Below are 18,831 nucleotides of genomic sequence, written 5' to 3' on the forward strand. Positions count from 1 at the left end.
GACAATTCCATGATTTTTTTAAACTTTCCCTGATCGACAAATTCAAAATTACAATCCTAATACTACCTAACTAATTCTTTAAAAGGACTAATCTTTATCTGAAGAATATCTTATGTTTGTTTACATGAAGAACATACATAAAATCTATAGATACAGTCTAGCTTATATTCAAACTTTGCAACTTACCTTAATAAAATTAAACTGAGTTAAGATTATACACAGTTTATAATAAAATTTAATTTGTACAAAAACACAAAATTTATTTGTAAAGAGTTATTTCTTAGTTTTCAACCACACGGCACACATACTCTCGACCTTTCCTAACAATTATTAAAATTATGTTTAACATTTTACAATTTTCCCTGACTTATGACAAAATTCCCTGACTTTTCCAGATATTTAATATTCCCTGACATTTCCAGGTTTTCCAGGTCACTAGCCACCCTGATTTAGTATATCAAAGTGTTTTTGTACAATTATTGGTTACGGAGAAAATTTAAAAAATTGTTATTTTAAAATCCCCATGTTATTCTTATGGAGAATATTGTAAAATGTTGTAGTTTGCTTGTTTATGGATATATTTTGATTATTTTTTTTTTAATTCGCTTGGCCGGCAGGTTTGCTGCGGCGGGGGTATTTCGTAACTAAGGAGTATTTTAGTTTGATAAGAAAGTCAGTTTCATCGTGTAAGTCTTTGATGAGTGAACGTAACAGTACTTCTCTTGAATTTGCTTAGAATAGCCATATTGTCTACCGAAATAAACCCCTCTTAAAAACTATACACACCCACTCCTAGGAAAGCACTCATGTCGAAAAACACATATGATCAGAATGTGGTGGGACATTTAAAACCTCACAATCAAATTCGGCAGCTAGGAAATCGGGTCAAAAAATTGCTCACTAAAAATTAAAAAAGAATAAACTCATTCAAAGGCATCTAGGTCTTGATGCCACAATCTAGGTCTTAAGTATCTCCACTTTTCATTGGTCTAACACTATGATCTTATTAAACAATTAGTGATTTAAAAAGGCAGTCACAAAAACACAAACAACTGTGAACTAAATTTTATTTTGATTTAATTTCTACGACTGAAATCTACTCACAATTAACTTTTTCCAAAAGCACAAAAGGCAGGAAATCAAATTTGATGTTACTTCAGTAACAGCTTAAAATAGCAGAGGTGTCAGTCTATTGTACAACAATAAAAATATTTAAGGCATAATAAAGGTCACTGAAAGCTTGAAAACGACATAGCAACAAAGGCAGTTTAAGGCAATTGAAGCTAACACATTTTTATGAGTTACAAAAATGTTCAAGGAACTGGTTCTTCTGACATATAGCACCAACGAAAGCCTCTGCACATTATACATCATAATAATTCTTACAGACCTTTCAGTAAAACCCTAAACTAATAAAATAAAGTTCACAAATCACAAGGTTTTAATAGCAAAAATTCAAAACAAGTATACAAATAGTAAGAATATAAACAAATTAGCTCAACGGGTAAGTTAACCGGGACTAAAATTCTAATAACTATAAAATAAAGTAAACAAAAGATTTAGGAATATAAAAACCGATTGTCGGATAGAAAAGAAACGCAGAGTAAAAACTGGATTGTAGCGTATAAAAGGGGAATTACATCGTTATCACAAGGCGAACGCTCATTCTCGCCCTCGGATATAAAACTACTAAAAAAGCTCAACCCCTGAAAATATAACTCCGACAAAAAGGCAGTGTGTGTGTGCGAACGTCAGCTCAAGCCTAGTCACAAAAAGCCACATTTCTCACAACTAATTTACATTATCAAATAAGTCTCGCACGATCCGAGGTGTACGTAAATCACATAATGTACAATATTTAAAAACCCTGGCTAATACGATGAAGCGGCAAAGTGTGGAGACGTCTAGCCTGAGGATGCAGTGTTCTGCTCCTCCTGGTTGGCGTTCAACTTCTTCTGACGTACGACTTCAGCTCGCCGCTCCTGCAACCACGATAGAGCAATATGTAGAACAATAACTGCACTAAGCAAATAGCAATTGCCGATGGAGATCATAGGATCCAGAGAGGAATCAAGAAACAATGTAGTAGAACGATTTTGAATAAATCTAATAGGAGGGAAACATCGACTTGTGTTAATTTGGATTGGAAACGTTAGCTGCCCCCAATTTGTCTTAACGCAAATTTGGTGAGTATAGGGTATTATTTTATTTTCCTAGTTTTCAAAAAAGACGTTATATTTCCTATTCAAAATCCTTTTAAAGTATAAAATAACCATCTCATTCAAACATTACTTGCTTTTAAAGGTGTTGGGGGCAGCTACAAGATTCTGGCTGGTCTGAGTTAGTAATACGAACGCTTTTTAATATGTTAGAAATCCAAAATGAAGTCAGTCTCATGTAAAGTAATATAATGGGCACTAAGAATCTTGCTAATCAACTAAAAACTGGCAACTGGGTGGAAAGTGAATTTTGAAATCTGGTGCGGAGGAAAAAGGGAGATTAACTAATAGACTGATGAATACATCGCCTAGAGAGAGTAATGAGTAGAAACCGTTTGACCGGTTGCTACTCAACTGTAAAATACCATTGCTGAATAATAAATACAGTACTTTGAATGCATAATAATTTGTTTGGTTTTGCTTCAACAGTACCCTTTTGCATCCTTCAGTACGTGTTAATAACTGCAGCATAACGGTGAAATAATAAAGATCATGAGGCAACATCATTGTCAGAATCCGTTACCTTGGTATCTCTAATTTTTGATAAAGCGCCTTCAAAACTCAAACTTCGCTTCCTCGAAACGAAAAACTCAACAACATGAATTTTTATCACACCCTCTTCAGAATCAAGATATCAAGGTCCTACTGTAGTTAAAACAGTGCAAAAATACTGTTCTAGATCTCTTTTAACCGACTAACCAATAACTTTCTACCATTTATTGAGCGAAAAAGACAGACTCGCCCCCTTTATTTTGGTTGTTGGGCATTTACAGTAAGGGTCACATACAGTATTACCAGTTGTACATAATATAAAATATTATCGGTGGATTAAGCCAATGCATAACAATACATTAACATTTGAAGCCTTAAACAGCTTTCTAATAAGTTGATGTCTTCAGTTTCATGCTGCATTTCCAAACATTTCTATATGTTAATATGGTAATGAATTGAGTTGTGGTAAGTAGAGCTAGATGATTCTAAAAGCGTTTAGTGATTGCTGCTGTAGTGAATGATGATGGATGTAATAAAAAGGTTAAGGCATTTGTAGTTAAAGCTTAACATATTTACAATATATCTGAAAGCTTACAAAAACTCCCAAAAGAGCAAGACTCTTAAGACCTATTTTCACTGTTAGAAGCTGCTTCCTTTGTTGAGCGGTGAACAATATAGTTAATTATGATTGATATATTATAAAAGTAGGCCTATAATTAAGCTTTATGAAAATCATGCATAAAAACAACCAATTTCAACACTTTGGCCCTCTAAAAAGTATGTTATGAAAATACAAAAAGCCTTTTTCATCCATTTTAATACTATGCATTAAAACAAAACACAACAAAAATGATTTAATAGCATCAAACATAACATTCCCAAATTCCCAACATGCGCCAGGAGTTAGCATCCATAGCAATTCCGAGTTCAAAACAACATACATTCATCCTAGCGATTTCTATTTTCCTTTCCAGCTCTTTCAGCCGATTTTGCTCAGCTGTTTCTAATTTCTCTTGGATAGTTTCTCGCATCCTCTTCTCTTCTTCTTGTGTCAACAGCTTTATCTTCTCTATTTTCACTTTATTCTAGCATGCATCATACAAAATGCTAAATACACAGTAAGCAAACAACACAGGTACATACATGTAGAGCATAATGAAATTTAAGACCCTTGTTGACAGGTCACAGTAAAAACCACTACATTAGTTGAATTTCACTTGTCAATTTGAACTCAATTTATTTTAATTATGATAGTTGAAGCCTCACATTTGATGTAGGAGCTTCAGTTCAGTTACTCAAACCAAATCAGCAGCTCTGACAATTATAACTGCATTGTGGCAATTAAACTTACAACAGTGTACTGGGCTCAGATAGATAATAATGCTTAATGTTAGTTATTATTTATTTTGGTTTTTTTAGAGGTAAAATATTTGAAAATCTTTAAATAATACAGTCAAAAATGACCATCTTTTTAAAATTTGTTTACAAAAATAATTTAGAACGCTGCATTAGGTGGTAATGAATAACTGTAAATACAATAGACTCCCTCTAGTTCGGCTTTGGTTGGATCGGCCACCAGATGGTCCGGCCCGGTCTCAGGGGGAAAAGTCATATCGTCACGGGCGAATGACCTTCGACAGGATTAAACTTGAATGTTTAGTTTCCGGCCATAGTAGTAAACAATTCATGTCAGTTTAGTTGACGGGTGCTTCTATGGGTGAATTATTGCATATTACCTACGTAAAACTATGTTACATAACCTCAAAAATACCAAGAACATTTTTATAAATAGTTTTTCTTCAGTTTAATATGTTGTAATGCAGTGTATAATTAAATACTTCGGACCATTTTTTATGTGGTAGGTTCCCCCATTATTGTTTTTGAAACACCACGGTTTATTTGACAAAAATAAATTAAAACAAAACAAAGAAATGGCCATCATTAGCTTCAAGGTCAAGCTATCCGCTTGCGCTGACAACCATCTGCTCTTGCTCTTTACACAACTGATGTCTGATGTGCGCTTGCTATCTCACAACAGTTTGTGATTGGGTGATTAGTAACCATGGCAACTAGTTTAATGTGTTGATGAAGAGAAACCAAAGAAAGAATAGAAGAACAAAGAAAAAAGAATAAGTAGTGTTTAACATCATCCATTTCTATCTTTCTCCTATTTTACGACTGTCGTTATTATCTTTATGACTAAGTACTATGATTTTATGAGTTATGTAATGTTTTTATTGACATTCTTAGGGACGGTTCACGAGTCACGGGTTACCCTTAGTTTGAGCGCAAAATCCAGTTATAGGTGGTTTTTTGCGCTGGGACTTAGAAATCAGGTTCACGAGTACAAGGTTAACCGCGCTCGGGCGCAGACAGTTAAACTTCATCCAATTATGACAGAGAAAACCCGAGCGCAAAAAGTCGGCTTCACGGGTTCAATTAGAGAAAACCCTGGGCCAAATTTCGGGTTCACGAGTCATGGTCTAGCGCAATTTGGATAATCTCGGGCGTAAATAACAATGGTTTTGGACTTCAACTTAACCCTGCTAGGGGGCAGGGTTAACTTGACATCATGTCGGGATTATCTCATTTGCTCATTTATTGTTTTTTTTTTTTTTAGCAAAAAGAATGTTATATTTGAATTTGCCATTAAATTCCAAACAATTTCACTACCCTCAACATATTTTTTTTTCATTTTTTTACTACTGATTGTCAAAAACATACAAAATATTGTAAAAAGTTGCTGTTTTTAATTTTAATTAATTACTAAATAAAAATATAATTAATTAATAGCTTAACATAGGCCTATTTATATAAATTTTAAATTGAAAATGAATTTTATAACGTTAGTGTTTTATTTTTTTTATCACTTTTGAACTTTTTTATTTCAGCCAAATAATTGCAAAATAAAAATGGTTCCGACAAACAGTGTTAGGTTTGTCTAAGCATTTTTATTGTATATTACTGATTAATTACTTTTACATAATTACATACAAATTACTGATACATAAAAGATAATCATAAATCTTTGAAAAGACGAGTCATTTTATGAAATATTTTCAATGTTTGGATAAATCTGCAAACCTGATAAGTATGTCTTATATTTGGACATAAATGGTGATCTAAATTTAGTTTGCAAACATTACCAAGATTTGTTTTAACAAATTTAATTAAAACATAATTGTATTTTCTCGATTCAATGACATGTCAGTAAAAGTGTATTATTCATTTCATAATTCAATGATTAATCCAGTAACTTAAAACTTAAGTATAAAATGAATTTATTATGTAATATCAGTAAACACTCTGTATAGTGTAATTATAATGATTTATCACGTCATCCTTTTGTTTTGGGACTCGTCGACCGGGAGCAGCGGCTCGGCAGGTAGCCCACGTGGCTGTTGCCAACCTTATAACGAAAGTTCTCCGTTAAATCCCTGCTGTTGAGCGACGGTCAGCGTTGGTCTCGGCTAAGCTTGATAAGTAAGTGTGATTTTAAACGTTATAGTTTTGATTACTGAACCGAGGTTAATGACTTAACATATCACAACTGCGCAACAATATTATTTGTATTTTGTTTATGTAAAATGCACTACCTCCGGTTAGTCCGGCCGTTTTGTAGTCCGGCCAGTGGTCCGGTCCCGAGGTGGCCGAACTAGAGGGAGTCTACTGTAATCAAAATAGTAATAAAACAGATGACACAGACTCCTAATCTTTATGTTTAGTAAAAATCTGTATTTTAAAAATGTAGATTATGCCTCAATAAAATTATGCCTTAGAGAGATAATTTTTTCAATTTTGTGTAAGGTTTTTTACTTACATATAATTTATAATAGGAAATAATGTAAATTGTGCCTTAATCTTTGGCTTTTACACCATGAGCCAATTTAACAGTCTAAATATCCAAGAACATAATTGACAGGAGAATCAAGACAAGGAAGTAACATGCGCAAATGAAATAATTCCATAATCAGTGGCATAAGTCTTAAAGATTTAGTTAACAGTTTTGTTAAGAATCTTTAGTTTTGTTGGAATGCAAGGTAGGCCTATACTGTAAAAAATCACAAAAGTCCAAGGCATTTAAATTAATAAGGGGTTATATTATTGTAGCAAGTTTGTACCATAACTTAATATAGCCTGTTATATCATACATATATCTTAGAATTCGTCAATTGGTCAACTCCATGTGCACATGTAACTAAATTAATTTCATTAAAAGTAAAGGAGACTACTGAACCAAAAATATATCCCAAGTTTACAAAAATTCATTATCCTTTTCTGTAGAGCAAGTAATAACCAGAGATGCAAAATTACAACTGAGTATACATACTGCTGTGTATACATACAACAGCAACAACCGGGAAGAATAGACAAACCGAAATATGGAAAATTTCCAGTTGTATGCTGTAGACATAGATACCACTCCCATCATTAGGGTGAGAATCCTGAAAGAGGAACCCATAAGATGTAACTGAATTCAATTAAACGCTTACGCCACACTGTTTTATTGTGCCTTGTATTTTGGTGTTTGCAGTTCTAAAGATGCGTGCAACTTGATGACAATGAAACCTCAAGTAACTGTCACCTCATTACATGTGTTTGCTATGCATGACGTCTAGGTCTTTTCTGCACCGTAGCAGAGGCAAATAAAGCCCCCCCCCCCCCCCCAAATCGTCACTGTCTCCCACGGTCACGGCAAATCCTGAACTCTCTAAATAACCCCCGCAGTAACGGAACATCATCATCGTCTTCCTCAATCGTGGCAAAACCATGAACAACTACAGCGGTCCAGAAGACATTATCGTCGTCTTCCGCATTCGCAAATAAATTCTGATCATCTCCCGCTCCTACAGTCACGGAAACGTCATCATCGTCTTCGCTGAAAATTTAGTTCATTTCCCGCAGTCGTATAGACACCATTATTGTCTCCAGCGGTTCACCCCAAAACCCTGAATAACCCCTGCGGTAACTAACACCATCATCATTTTCTGTGGTCGTGGCAAAATTATGAACGTCTCCCGCGGTCGTGTAGACATTATCATTGATTGTTGTCGTTTTCCACGTTCGCGGCATAATTCTGATCGATCATCTGCCGTGGCCATCTAGGACCATGGCCATGTGGGACTGTCCTCGTTTCCCAATGTCACGGAAACGTAATCATCGTCTTTCGCAATCGCAGAAAAAATTTGATCGTTTGCTGCGGTTGTGTAGACATTGTCATTGCCTCCCGCGGTGACGACAAAATCCTGAATATCCCCCATGGTAACAGTAACATCATCATCGGTTTCCACGATTCTGATCATTTCCCGCAACTGTGTAGACATCGTCATTGTCTCCCACGGTCACATCATAACACCGAATAACCCCCCCATCAGCATTGTCTTCCACAATCGCGGTAAAGTATTGTTTATTTCCCTGAATAACCCCTGCTGAACATCATCATCGTCTTCGCGGCAAAGTTTTGACATTACTGGATCTGCCACTGCACCGCAGTTTGGTAACTAATAAAATGTATATGTTTAGAATTTATATACTGTACAGTACAATCTTGATTATCCACATGGAGCATTAAGAATGATCAATACAAATAAACAAGACATTAAAATGCATGAAAGAAAAAATCACTCAGCCACTCATTACTGTGGATAATCGGGAGTCTACTGTACTATATATATAATGTTATTGCATTGTTTCTATGCATTATTTAAATTAGGTCGACATGGGGAAGTTCAGGTGGGATGTATGGATAATCAACAAAATTGAACAGAATAATTCACATTAATCTGTAGGGATAAGAATTAGGATCAAACCTCAAAACTAGTTTAACTGAGCGGTCAGATATGTTAAAGGCAGATGTTTGTTTTCGGGTGGGCCTACGACGACTGTTTTTCCACAGCAGCCACACTCTATCGAATTATAGATGTCTGACGTCCATTCTGAATTTGGATGGCTTGTCAGCTTCTTTTTTAACACAGAAGTCATCATTAATGTTGGTAGCCCATATCATGATTGCGCTACTTGACGGAATCGACTTTGCACTTATTTAAAAAAATGCACGGAACTGCCGCTGAGTTGCAATGACTGAATCATTACTTTTTTAATTCGACTCGATAACAACACACAATGACACTCAGGTGACCACTGATCTATGACCACAGATAATAGCATTGTGTAGGCTTTCCAACGATCCTAACCCCAACACTCTCAGACGACCTGTTCCTAAACAGTGTGCTACAATAAATAGATTGGTTTTTTTACCGCACCCTGTACATTGCAGGGTTGCTGCATACTGGTGTAACTGCAGTGATTCATAAGGAATATCTGCTATCAGTCTACTACTCAGTTGTACCTGTTCCTTGAGCTTCTCCAGTTGTTCCTTCTCCTTAGTGAGTCGTCGCTCCTCAGCCTCCTTCAGTTTGGACTGTATCTGTGACTCCAACATGCAGATCTTCTCCTGATTGGAGGCTTTTACCTTCTTCACTTGCTCTTCCTACCATTACGAGTGACACAACACACAAAGCAATGAGGGAAAAAATAAAATAAAAAATAAAAAAACATTGCTAAAAAGGAATACATTACCATCATAGAAGATGCAGATCATCCACAACCTGGTTATGTGATCTTAAATGTACAAAAACTTCATTCCTCAAAAATTAGTTAGTATTTATCAATTTACTGTATTGTATATTTAAAATTTGAATATCGGATAAATTTAGAATTTGTATGTCCATTATTTTTTTTTTTTTTACCATAACCAACAGCTATTTATATATTTGACTTACTTGACTTACTTGACTTATTTCCTGTCACTCCTTGGCGGAGCATAGGGCCTCTACGAAACAGCGCCAACGGACACGATTTATATATTTAAAATTTGTATATAGGATAAATTTAGAATTTGTATGTCCATTATGATTTTTTTTTTACCATTACCAACAGCTATTTAATTTTGAAAGTAAAATTATGAATGTTAAATGATTTTGAAAGGACAGGAATCAAGTCGTGGCCTGGCGTTTAACCAATGTGTGAATTGTGAAACAAAAAGTTTACTTATCTATGACAATTCACTCAGATTTAACACAACAACCTAATTTAAGTACTTTTATGAAAGAACAATTACTAACAAATTTCTTTGAGGAATTCGTCAATCTATTATCCTTATGGGATTATTAAGATGAACTTACTTTTAAAACATCACTTACTGCAATGTATTATAATTTGGAAAGAGAATTTTTAAAGTACAGTTGACTCTCAATAATATGTCGTTTGATAGTTTAACAAACGTTGGTAATCCAATGCTGTGATAACTGAGTCATCGGCCCAAGTCTATTCAGTAGAAGAGTCTCCTGTCTTAAGCCCAGTTTACACGACCCGATCTCGGGACTCTAAATCGGTCCTGATCAACGTCTTCCCTGAAAACCAATCGTGTAAATCCGTACTCCTGGTCACGTTTTGGTTGGCGACCAAGTAGGGAGGTCAGGAGAAATGTCCAGCTAATTTAGAGAGGAAAGGTGGGAACAGCGCAGATTTCAACAACTTGCTGCTTTGATTAATACGGAGCCATTGCATTACACTTTGAAATCTTCTAAAAAACAGCTTGTTTAGCTAATAATGACGTTCTTCATTAAAGGAAACCAACGCATTGAGCTCAAATTGGGTGCAGATAACTGGATGAGTAATAACAAAGCTCTGCCAAGCAGATAGGGAACATTGACCGCTTGGGACCAGGAGCGGAAAAGGGCGGTCAGGAACGGGTTGTGAAAACCGGGCTTTACCAGTCTGCCTCTTCGAACCTTAAAGTGAATAAAACTGATAATGGATAGAATAAGGATATTAGTGTGATTCTGTTGATTATTTTTTATTCCAATGTGCCTTGATTGTTTAACATTTTAACCTAACTTATGTTCTAATTTGATTCAAGCCTAACTGTCGCTGTGTAGCTGCGAGGTAGGTTATAATGCTCGCGTACTTAACAAAAAGATGCCGGTTTGGCCCTGAGAAAAGTCAATAGCTTTTTCATGGTTTAAAACTAGACCCAGCTGTCCTTGATTGTTGTGAACTAATAACTTAAGAAAGAAGAAATAGATCTGTAACCCGAGATTTAATAAGCCAAATCATATAGTTTTTCAGAGGTTGAAAACTAAATTGATGGATTGTTTGCTGCCACATTTGCATTTAGTTTCTGACTACGATAAGAAGTCCGGTTACAATCAGAATTTTGGCAGCATCTTTGTATCATGTGGATCTCAGAGTAAAACGGAGGATTGTAAGAACATCACGTTGAAGTTCCTAATGTTACCGCATATAATTGACTGATCCCAGTCAGATCTAATCAGATTTCTGATTAACTAAAGATACTAGCGGCTAAAAGCTCTTTGAAAGTGATCAAATACAAAGTGAGAAAATCCAGCTGAGCCAAGCTTTTATTTTAGTAGGCCTAACGTATATTACACGATAAAAGATTCTTGATATCACCGCAATCATAATTATTGATTATTTGAACTCTCAATAGTTGAAAAGTACCTACTTAATGGATGTCATAAGATGAATTATCTAAGCTGATAAGATAGGTTAATCTTAGTACAATTTTTGGGGATCAGAAAATGTTCAGTATTCTGACAAATTCCTGGTCCAATAAGTGTCAGATTATCAAGAGTCAACTAATTCCCAAAAGAATATGGGACTGATCACTTTTTCAGAATTCTATAACTCACATGATCCTTGAGCCTGTCCATCATCTTCTTGATCACTTCATCCCTCTGGTCAGCTGCGTGTTTTAACTTCTCCTCAACTTCCTTCTTGACTTCCAGAGTTTGCTGCTCCAAGTTCTGACGAGCTTTCTCTACAGACTCCAGCTAAAAGCGCACAACACTCACTAACTAGTACTAAAGTGCAACACAGAAAAAACAAAATAAAACTAAAATGAAATAATGTGCAGAGGCGAAATAAAGAAAACTTTCACCAACCTGCCGATCAATTCTGGGAGCCTGGGTTTTGATCTTCTTATCGGTAAGAAACATAAGCTCTAATGATAAACAATAACATTCTATGGGGAAACAAGACATAAACACTGAAGGAAGTGACAAACCAACAATTTGAGTTCATCCTCAAATTACCTAATAATACAATACAACAATTTTTTTTACGCAACCCAAATAAAAAGTGTCATGAGACAAGTTTCAATGACAAAACAAGCTTCTATGTTGGTATCCCTGTTTTTTTTTACTTCATTGCCAATCAGCTGATGCATTATTCCATAGTTATCTATGAGGTTTAGCGTAGCGGTAATTGGGAATTTATTGTAAATAAGACTCAACATGGTGTTCTTTTTATGAGCTTATGCTTAAATAGATTTTTTTAAATTTGTACATGTCAATAGTATTTGATTTATTGGATACTGGAATCACTCCTGGAAACTTCAAATCTTTCTTAGCATTAAACCAATAATTTACTTTTAACGTATTCTTATAACTCTTCAAGCTTGGGGAAACACCATGTTGTGTCTCATTTCAAATAGATTCCCAATTACACTAAACCTCATAGATATCTAACTATGCAACAATGTATCAGCTGATCAGCAATGAGAAGTAAAGAAAACAGGGACACCAACATATAAGATTGTTTTGTCATTAAAATGTGACTCATTCTCACAGTAACTTACTTTTAATTTAGGTTGCGTAAAAAACATCCTGTAGCTTACGTGACTTTTTGGGCAATGTGTTGTAGTATACTCTTGTTCCAAAACTTTATTTCTATTAAAAAACCCAATGCCATAAGAAGTTATCGCAATAATGAAAGGTTGTTTTATTACCACATATGTATTATATATAAATAGGTATGTCGTGTTTATTTAGGAGGCTATGGACAAAACAGCTCAGCGCATTATATAAAGGTTGTTGCCCAATAAGAAGGCAGAACTAAACTAATCTTAACGGAAGGGAGAGAACTGTGGTTTTACTTTTACATTCCTTACCCGTTGTATCACACAGACCAAATATGCGGTTTATCCCTGTAGGTTAAATCAAAGTAGTTGTTGCAATACTTACATGGTCCTTTAACTTGGATTTCATGTCACTAATGTGTGCTTCTCTCTTCTCCGAGTATGTTTCCATTTTCTGGTCCAGAGCCTCTTTTGTTTGCGTGATGAATTCATTGATTTGTTCTTCCTTCTTCTTCGAAGCCTCCTCTATCTTGGACAGCTTGGCTGCGATGGTTGAAATTTTGCTAGCTTCCAAGGACTGAAAAAATGGCATGATTAATATGGTGGTTAAAATGATATTATGTAAATTTTATAAAAGGAAATATTAACATGAATGATAAATTTAATGAGTCTGGAAAAGTAATTAATAAAACTATAAAAAACATTGGTCAAATAAAAATATATCTAATGTACATAATTGTAAAACTCTTGTTAATACAAATCATCTTGGTGGTATCAGATTTTGAGTAATATTATTCGTTGGAAGACGGCGGCTCTTTATGTAAAAGATTTGGTGCTATTTTGAATACCTTATAGTTCTTTTTTGCATATATATATCTACTTTGATTCAAAGTATGCATTCCTTATGAGCTAAGCTTTAATTTGACAAGTAAGTTTAATATTACAATAATATTACAAAACAAAAAATGTCAAAATAAATTCTTTTTTGAAAATGTTACAAAGTCAAAACTCAAACATTGTATATAACTTACTGGCAGTTAGATGTTATTTTTTATAACATATTAACTATCAATCACAGTATCAAAAACTACTGTAAGTGCAAAGTTACATAATATTGGACATTAGAGCACTCTCAGTGACTCACCAGTCTCCTCTCCTCGGCCGCCTTCAGTTTCTCCTCAATGTTGTCCACAGACTTGGTGCGGGTGGGCGAGGTGTTGCGTTTGGGAGGAGGAGGAGTACCAGCCGGGTCTGCTAGAATCACATCGTACTTCAGTCCACCCTTGGACTTCTCCTGGCAGCGGATCTCGGTCGCTGCAACAACCACAAATCATAAAGGATCTTGTTGTGCTCAAAAGTGACTTTGTTTTGGACTAATTTCTGACATGTTTCAACCATGTTACTGTATTTGAAAAGGTACACAGTAAGTTTCAAAGCACAAAATAGCTTAAGCAATATAAAATTGGAACAGTGGTAAAAAATGAAGAAATAATTTTTACCTACGACCGTTTTTTAAAGTAGCCATTTCAGTCCAGTTCTTAGAATTGAAAAGTTTCACTTTACAGCTGTTTACTTTCATATCCGCATAGTTTCATTTCATATCCGCATAGTTTTCTCATATCCACACAGGTAACGGACCAATGAAGTTCAAGTATTGAGAGAAAATAATTAAAATTGTAATGGTTCGAACGTCAACTATCAGTTGACCAATTTAATTGTTGATCCGACTTGTTCATGTTGATACTCGCGTATTCTTAATTAAGTTGGTGGAAGTCCAAAAATAAATGAAATATTTGCCGGATTGTACCTGATACAATATTATTTATGGTAAGAATGCTGCTAGCAATGTAATATTTAACGAAGTTTAACAAACACGTAATTACAGGAAATCAGCTGATTATACAACAAGTCGTTGCATCACTTTCAGTGGCAATGACAATACCTACACGAAAACATAACCTCTCTAAAAAGTTATCAGTAGTGATTGTTAGTAATTAAATCCAGATTGATAGTAATTAAAAAACGGTCGTAGGTAAAGTAGTGTACGCAACTCGCGTTAATAGTCTTTACGACACTCGTAGAAGTTTTTAAGGCAATTTTCTACTCGTGTCGTAAAGACTCACTTAACGCAATCGTTGCGTAAACTACTATTGTTACATCCCCATTCTTAAAGTCTAGTCTAATCATATTGAGCTGGTTTTCAGTAAAATTTGTGAAAGCTCTCTTTTTTCTTTTAAATTTTAAAGAATTTAAAAAAGTGGATCAGTTGAAAAATGCTATAGTGTCAGCAGACAGAAAATAAAAAAATAAAAGCAGTTTTTCTCTTTTTGAAATTTTTGAATAAAAACTAAATTGACCATTGACCTGCAGTATTAGCTAGGTTCCATTGGTATAAGTTTAATCAAAGTATAAAAATAATGCATTACTAGAAATATGGAGAATATTATGAGAAACATTTATTTTTTTATACAATCGCATTGGTATAAGTTTAATCAAAGTATAAAAATAATGCATTACTAGAAATATGGAGAATATTATGAGAAACATTTATTTTTTTATACAATCGATCTAAGTTTAGAAAGTGCACCGGGATTCCCAAAGGTCAGTTTAGCAGTACACTTTGCAATCAATATCTCCGAGGCGTCGTCTGCTACTAGAGGCGTCACGGTGTCTACACGCAGCCTGTGATGACGTCACAGGTACAACTCCACTGATATTGTTACTGTGGCCATGGTACAATCAATATATCCTAGGCGTCGTCTGCTACTAGAGGCGTCACGGTGTCTACACGCAGCCTGTGATGACGTCACAGGTACAACTCCACTGATATTGTTACTGTGGCCATGGTACAATCAATATATCCTAGGCGTCGTCTGCTACTAGAGGCGTCACGGTGTCTACACGCAGCCTGTGATGACGTCACAGGTACAACTCCACTGATATTGTTACTGTGGCCATGGTACAATCAATATATCCTAGGCGTCGTCTGCTACTAGAGGCGTCACGGTGTCTACACGCAGCCTGTGATGACGTCACAGGTACAACTCCACTGATATTGTTACTGTGGCCATGGTACAATCAATATCTCCGAGGCGTCGTCTGCTACTAGAGGCGTCACGGTGTCTACACGCAGCCTGTGATGACGTCACAGGTACAACTCCACTGATATTGTTACTGTGGCCATGGCACAATCAATATCTCCTATGCGTCGTCTGCTACTAGAGGCGTCACGGTGTCTACACGCAGCCTGTGATGACGTCACAGGTACAACTCCACTGATATTGTTACTCTGGCCATGGTACAATCAATATATTAACCTAGGCGTCGTCTGCTACTAGAGGCGTCACGGTGTCTAAACGAAGCATATGATGACGTCACATGTACAACTCCACTGATGACCATGGCCATGACAAAATCAATATATCGTCTGCTACTAGAGGCGTCACGGAGTCTACACGCACCGTAATCTAGAAGGGTCCAAGTTTTGCTTATATGATACTGTACATAATGAAATATCCATATTCATGTTGAACAACATAGTTTTCCTTAAGTGATGTGACAAGTAATGTACAGCGAAGGAAATCAAATTAATAAAAACCGTACCCGCAAAAAGGTCATTTTTGGAATTCAAACTTTTTTCTATGTTAATCAATGTATGTGTTAATACTTCAACTCGTGTTTATGATATCAAGCGACAGCGATGTGTGCTGCGTTGGCTATTATATCTGTATACGTGATATAGAGCCAAGTGATGTTTAAATTGAGTTAAAACTATGCCTAGAGTAATTCGTTAGCGTAAAAACTGTGGCCTGTGCGTTATTATTGCGCTTATTTTGTGTTGGTTTCTAGTATTTCAAGCATGATCGTAATTAAAAAGAATGCTCCACTTAGACCCAAGCCCAGTATTAAAATAACACTGGTTCTTAAAAAAAACGCACGTTTGCTACAATGGGGAATATATTTTGTAAACAGTCTATAATGATTTCCGTACATTTTTTACATCAATGACGGTAGTTTCTTAATGAACTTGAACAATTTAATTAATTATTCTCAACAATGATGACATGAGACAACGCATTTATCACATCTCTGTAACCGAAACCTATAGAATAAATGCAATAAAAACAACTATTTGAGAGGTTACAAATTATTGGGCAAGTTATAAATAAATTACCTCAGATAGTGCGAGTTTGTGAACACATTAAAATTGGTGTAATTTACAACGAGCTGTTAAAATTGGTGTAATTTACAATAACCTAACACTAAAGAATAAATAATATAATACATTTTAAAATATAACGTGTAAAAACTTCCAATGAAAAAGAGTGGTTCATATAGAAATAATTTGATAAGTATGTTGTGGCGGGTTGAAGCACCTCCTACCACCCAAGTTCGCAAGGGTGTTGCCCTCTCAACTCGGCACCCCACTGTTGAACATTGGAAACGCGTCTCCTTTCACCACTTCTGTGCTGTATACTGTGTCGGGACCATTCGAACTTATTCTGTATGATCCTACACTATGATGAGATTAAAATTGTGTGCGTTCCTCATTAACACTCACATCCTGTTAAACATTCTAAATGGATTAATAGGTTGAAAATAAATACAACTGTTTTAATAATACTGCTTATGCTTGATTAAGCAATATTCAGGATGTAAGGTGTTGTTGAGTATAAGGACAAAGGTATTATGAGATGCTAATATCAAATCCACAACCACTTCAGCGTGTGTTTTACATAGTACTTTTCAAAACAATGAATAATAACGGGAAAGAATCCAAATCAATCCAATACTTACCCAGTCTTTAAGTGGTTGTTAATACCCCCAATTAATTTGTTATTTAAATTAAACAACTAGTATTTAAATTATACCACTTAAAGACTGTGTTATTGGATGCATTTGGATTGTCCATCAAATACGTTTCCAGCAACATAAAAAGCACATTGGAAGACCGCGTATTGAATAGGAAAATCGATCAATCGATTATATCATTACATGCATTGTTTAAAGGACAATTACTAAACATGATTTGAGTGATTATGTTTGATGAAGCAATGAGGGATTTACCGAATTGCAGTACTCGTCAAAACAAACCAGTTGTTAACCAGTTAGTTAACTATAACAACTTCACACGATTTTACAGTCCAATATTAATAACATCCCTCATGATAAATATGTGTAAAATAAGAGTTACAATGGCAATCGATTTCGACCAGTCACACCGGTCAATGTCAGATTCAACTGGAGACAACGACCTGACCAAAGTAGCACGATTTTATTTGTAATACACATTTACTACGCCAAATAGATATAACCCCTTATGACTAACCCTAAGAATTCATAAACAGCATTCAAAATCAAGCCTTACAAGCTACTAATTAAAACTACGTACACACACTTATCACTTACTAATAAACTGGACCTTCCTCGGCTGTTTCGACCGAACTTTGGCGGTTTTCAGAGGCTTCTTGAGAGGTGCCTTGTTGCGACGGTTTGCTGCAAACGTATCCGTGAGTTTGGGGAACATAGTGTCTGGCAGCCCGTTTGATTTGTAGAGGGACACAACATATTGCTGCGATATGTTGTATTTTAATCAAGCCAACATGGACGCATTAATACGTTTGTATACATGCAGCTTTTTGTAAAATTAAATATTACTTATTCCTGACAATAGCATTTGCCAGCGAAGTAAACTTCCAAACGTTACAAGTGGTTTACATCTGCCGTAATAATGGATGCGTCCCAAAAGCAGTAAATAGTATAGAGAGAAGTCAATACAACTGGGAACAATATGTGAATAGGTTATAGCCCACACTTTATGCATGTACTGTATTTGTTTGTGCATCCAAGGCTGACGACGCCTACTGAGGAGTGTGGGTTTGCGTAGGTCGACGTTGCACTTCGTCTGGAAAACACATAGTGCAACACATACAGTATCCAGTGGTTAAAACGACGCGAAATCTAACAATCTGTAAACCTTGGTTCAATCAAATCCGATACAAAGAGATAGCTCATATCTTCAATGTAAAGGGCGATTGGTAAATGGTTTTGGTACAGATAGTGTATATTCCAAAGTTGATTATAGTCATCCGAACCGTAATTCTATAAGCTACAGCAAAGCAATGCCAATTTAATAAGAAATCAAAACATCAAAATTCAATATCGGGTTTCACATAACACCAACGTAAAATTTTAAACGGGCACGAATTTTAAAACAAATTTTTATAACAGAATTTCAAAACTTGGTCGGGCCTACTCAATATTTCAAATGCACAGAATTACTTCAAATGTAGGGGTTTAAAAATTACTCGTAATCCTTGTTTTCAACCAGAACAGCTTAAAAATAAACGACTCAGGAAAACCACTAGAGCACAAATTAACTGTAGTGGTACGATTAGCCTGAACGGCGTAAACAGTTTGAACTATACAGTCCTGCATGCATTACGTGGCGTATGAGTC

The 18,831-nt window shown here is 35.5% G+C and overlaps 1 protein-coding gene across 3 annotated transcripts in view; it reads right to left on the reverse strand.

The window, feature by feature from the left end:
* Nucleotides 1-1,050: 1,050 nt before the first annotated feature.
* Nucleotides 1,051-18,831, reverse strand: part of LOC129000935 (putative golgin subfamily A member 6-like protein 3) — a 41,542-nt gene continuing 23,761 nt past the window's right edge. The window contains exons 2-8 of one of the 3 annotated variants that reach the window (XM_054428026.1): nt 17,782-17,868; nt 13,517-13,686; nt 12,758-12,949; nt 11,426-11,566; nt 9,061-9,201; nt 3,653-3,796; nt 1,051-1,982 (exon numbers count right to left, since the gene is read on the reverse strand). In XM_054428026.1, the coding sequence (XP_054284001.1) occupies nt 1,905-1,982; nt 3,653-3,796; nt 9,061-9,201; nt 11,426-11,566; nt 12,758-12,949; nt 13,517-13,686; nt 17,782-17,868 (953 nt within the window). In that variant the 3' untranslated portion in view covers nt 1,051-1,904. The remainder of the gene's footprint in view (nt 1,983-3,652; nt 3,797-9,060; nt 9,202-11,425; nt 11,567-12,757; nt 12,950-13,516; nt 13,687-17,781; nt 17,869-18,831) is intronic. The other 2 variants (XM_054428027.1, XM_054428028.1) reach the window with 2 other exon arrangements.

The sequence above is a fragment of the Macrosteles quadrilineatus genome, unplaced genomic scaffold (assembly GCF_028750875.1).
Source record: "Macrosteles quadrilineatus isolate MER2022 unplaced genomic scaffold, UCM_ALF_1.0 Scaffold_8__2_contigs__length_117827958, whole genome shotgun sequence".
In the NCBI taxonomy this organism is placed as follows: domain Eukaryota; kingdom Metazoa; phylum Arthropoda; class Insecta; order Hemiptera; family Cicadellidae; genus Macrosteles; species Macrosteles quadrilineatus.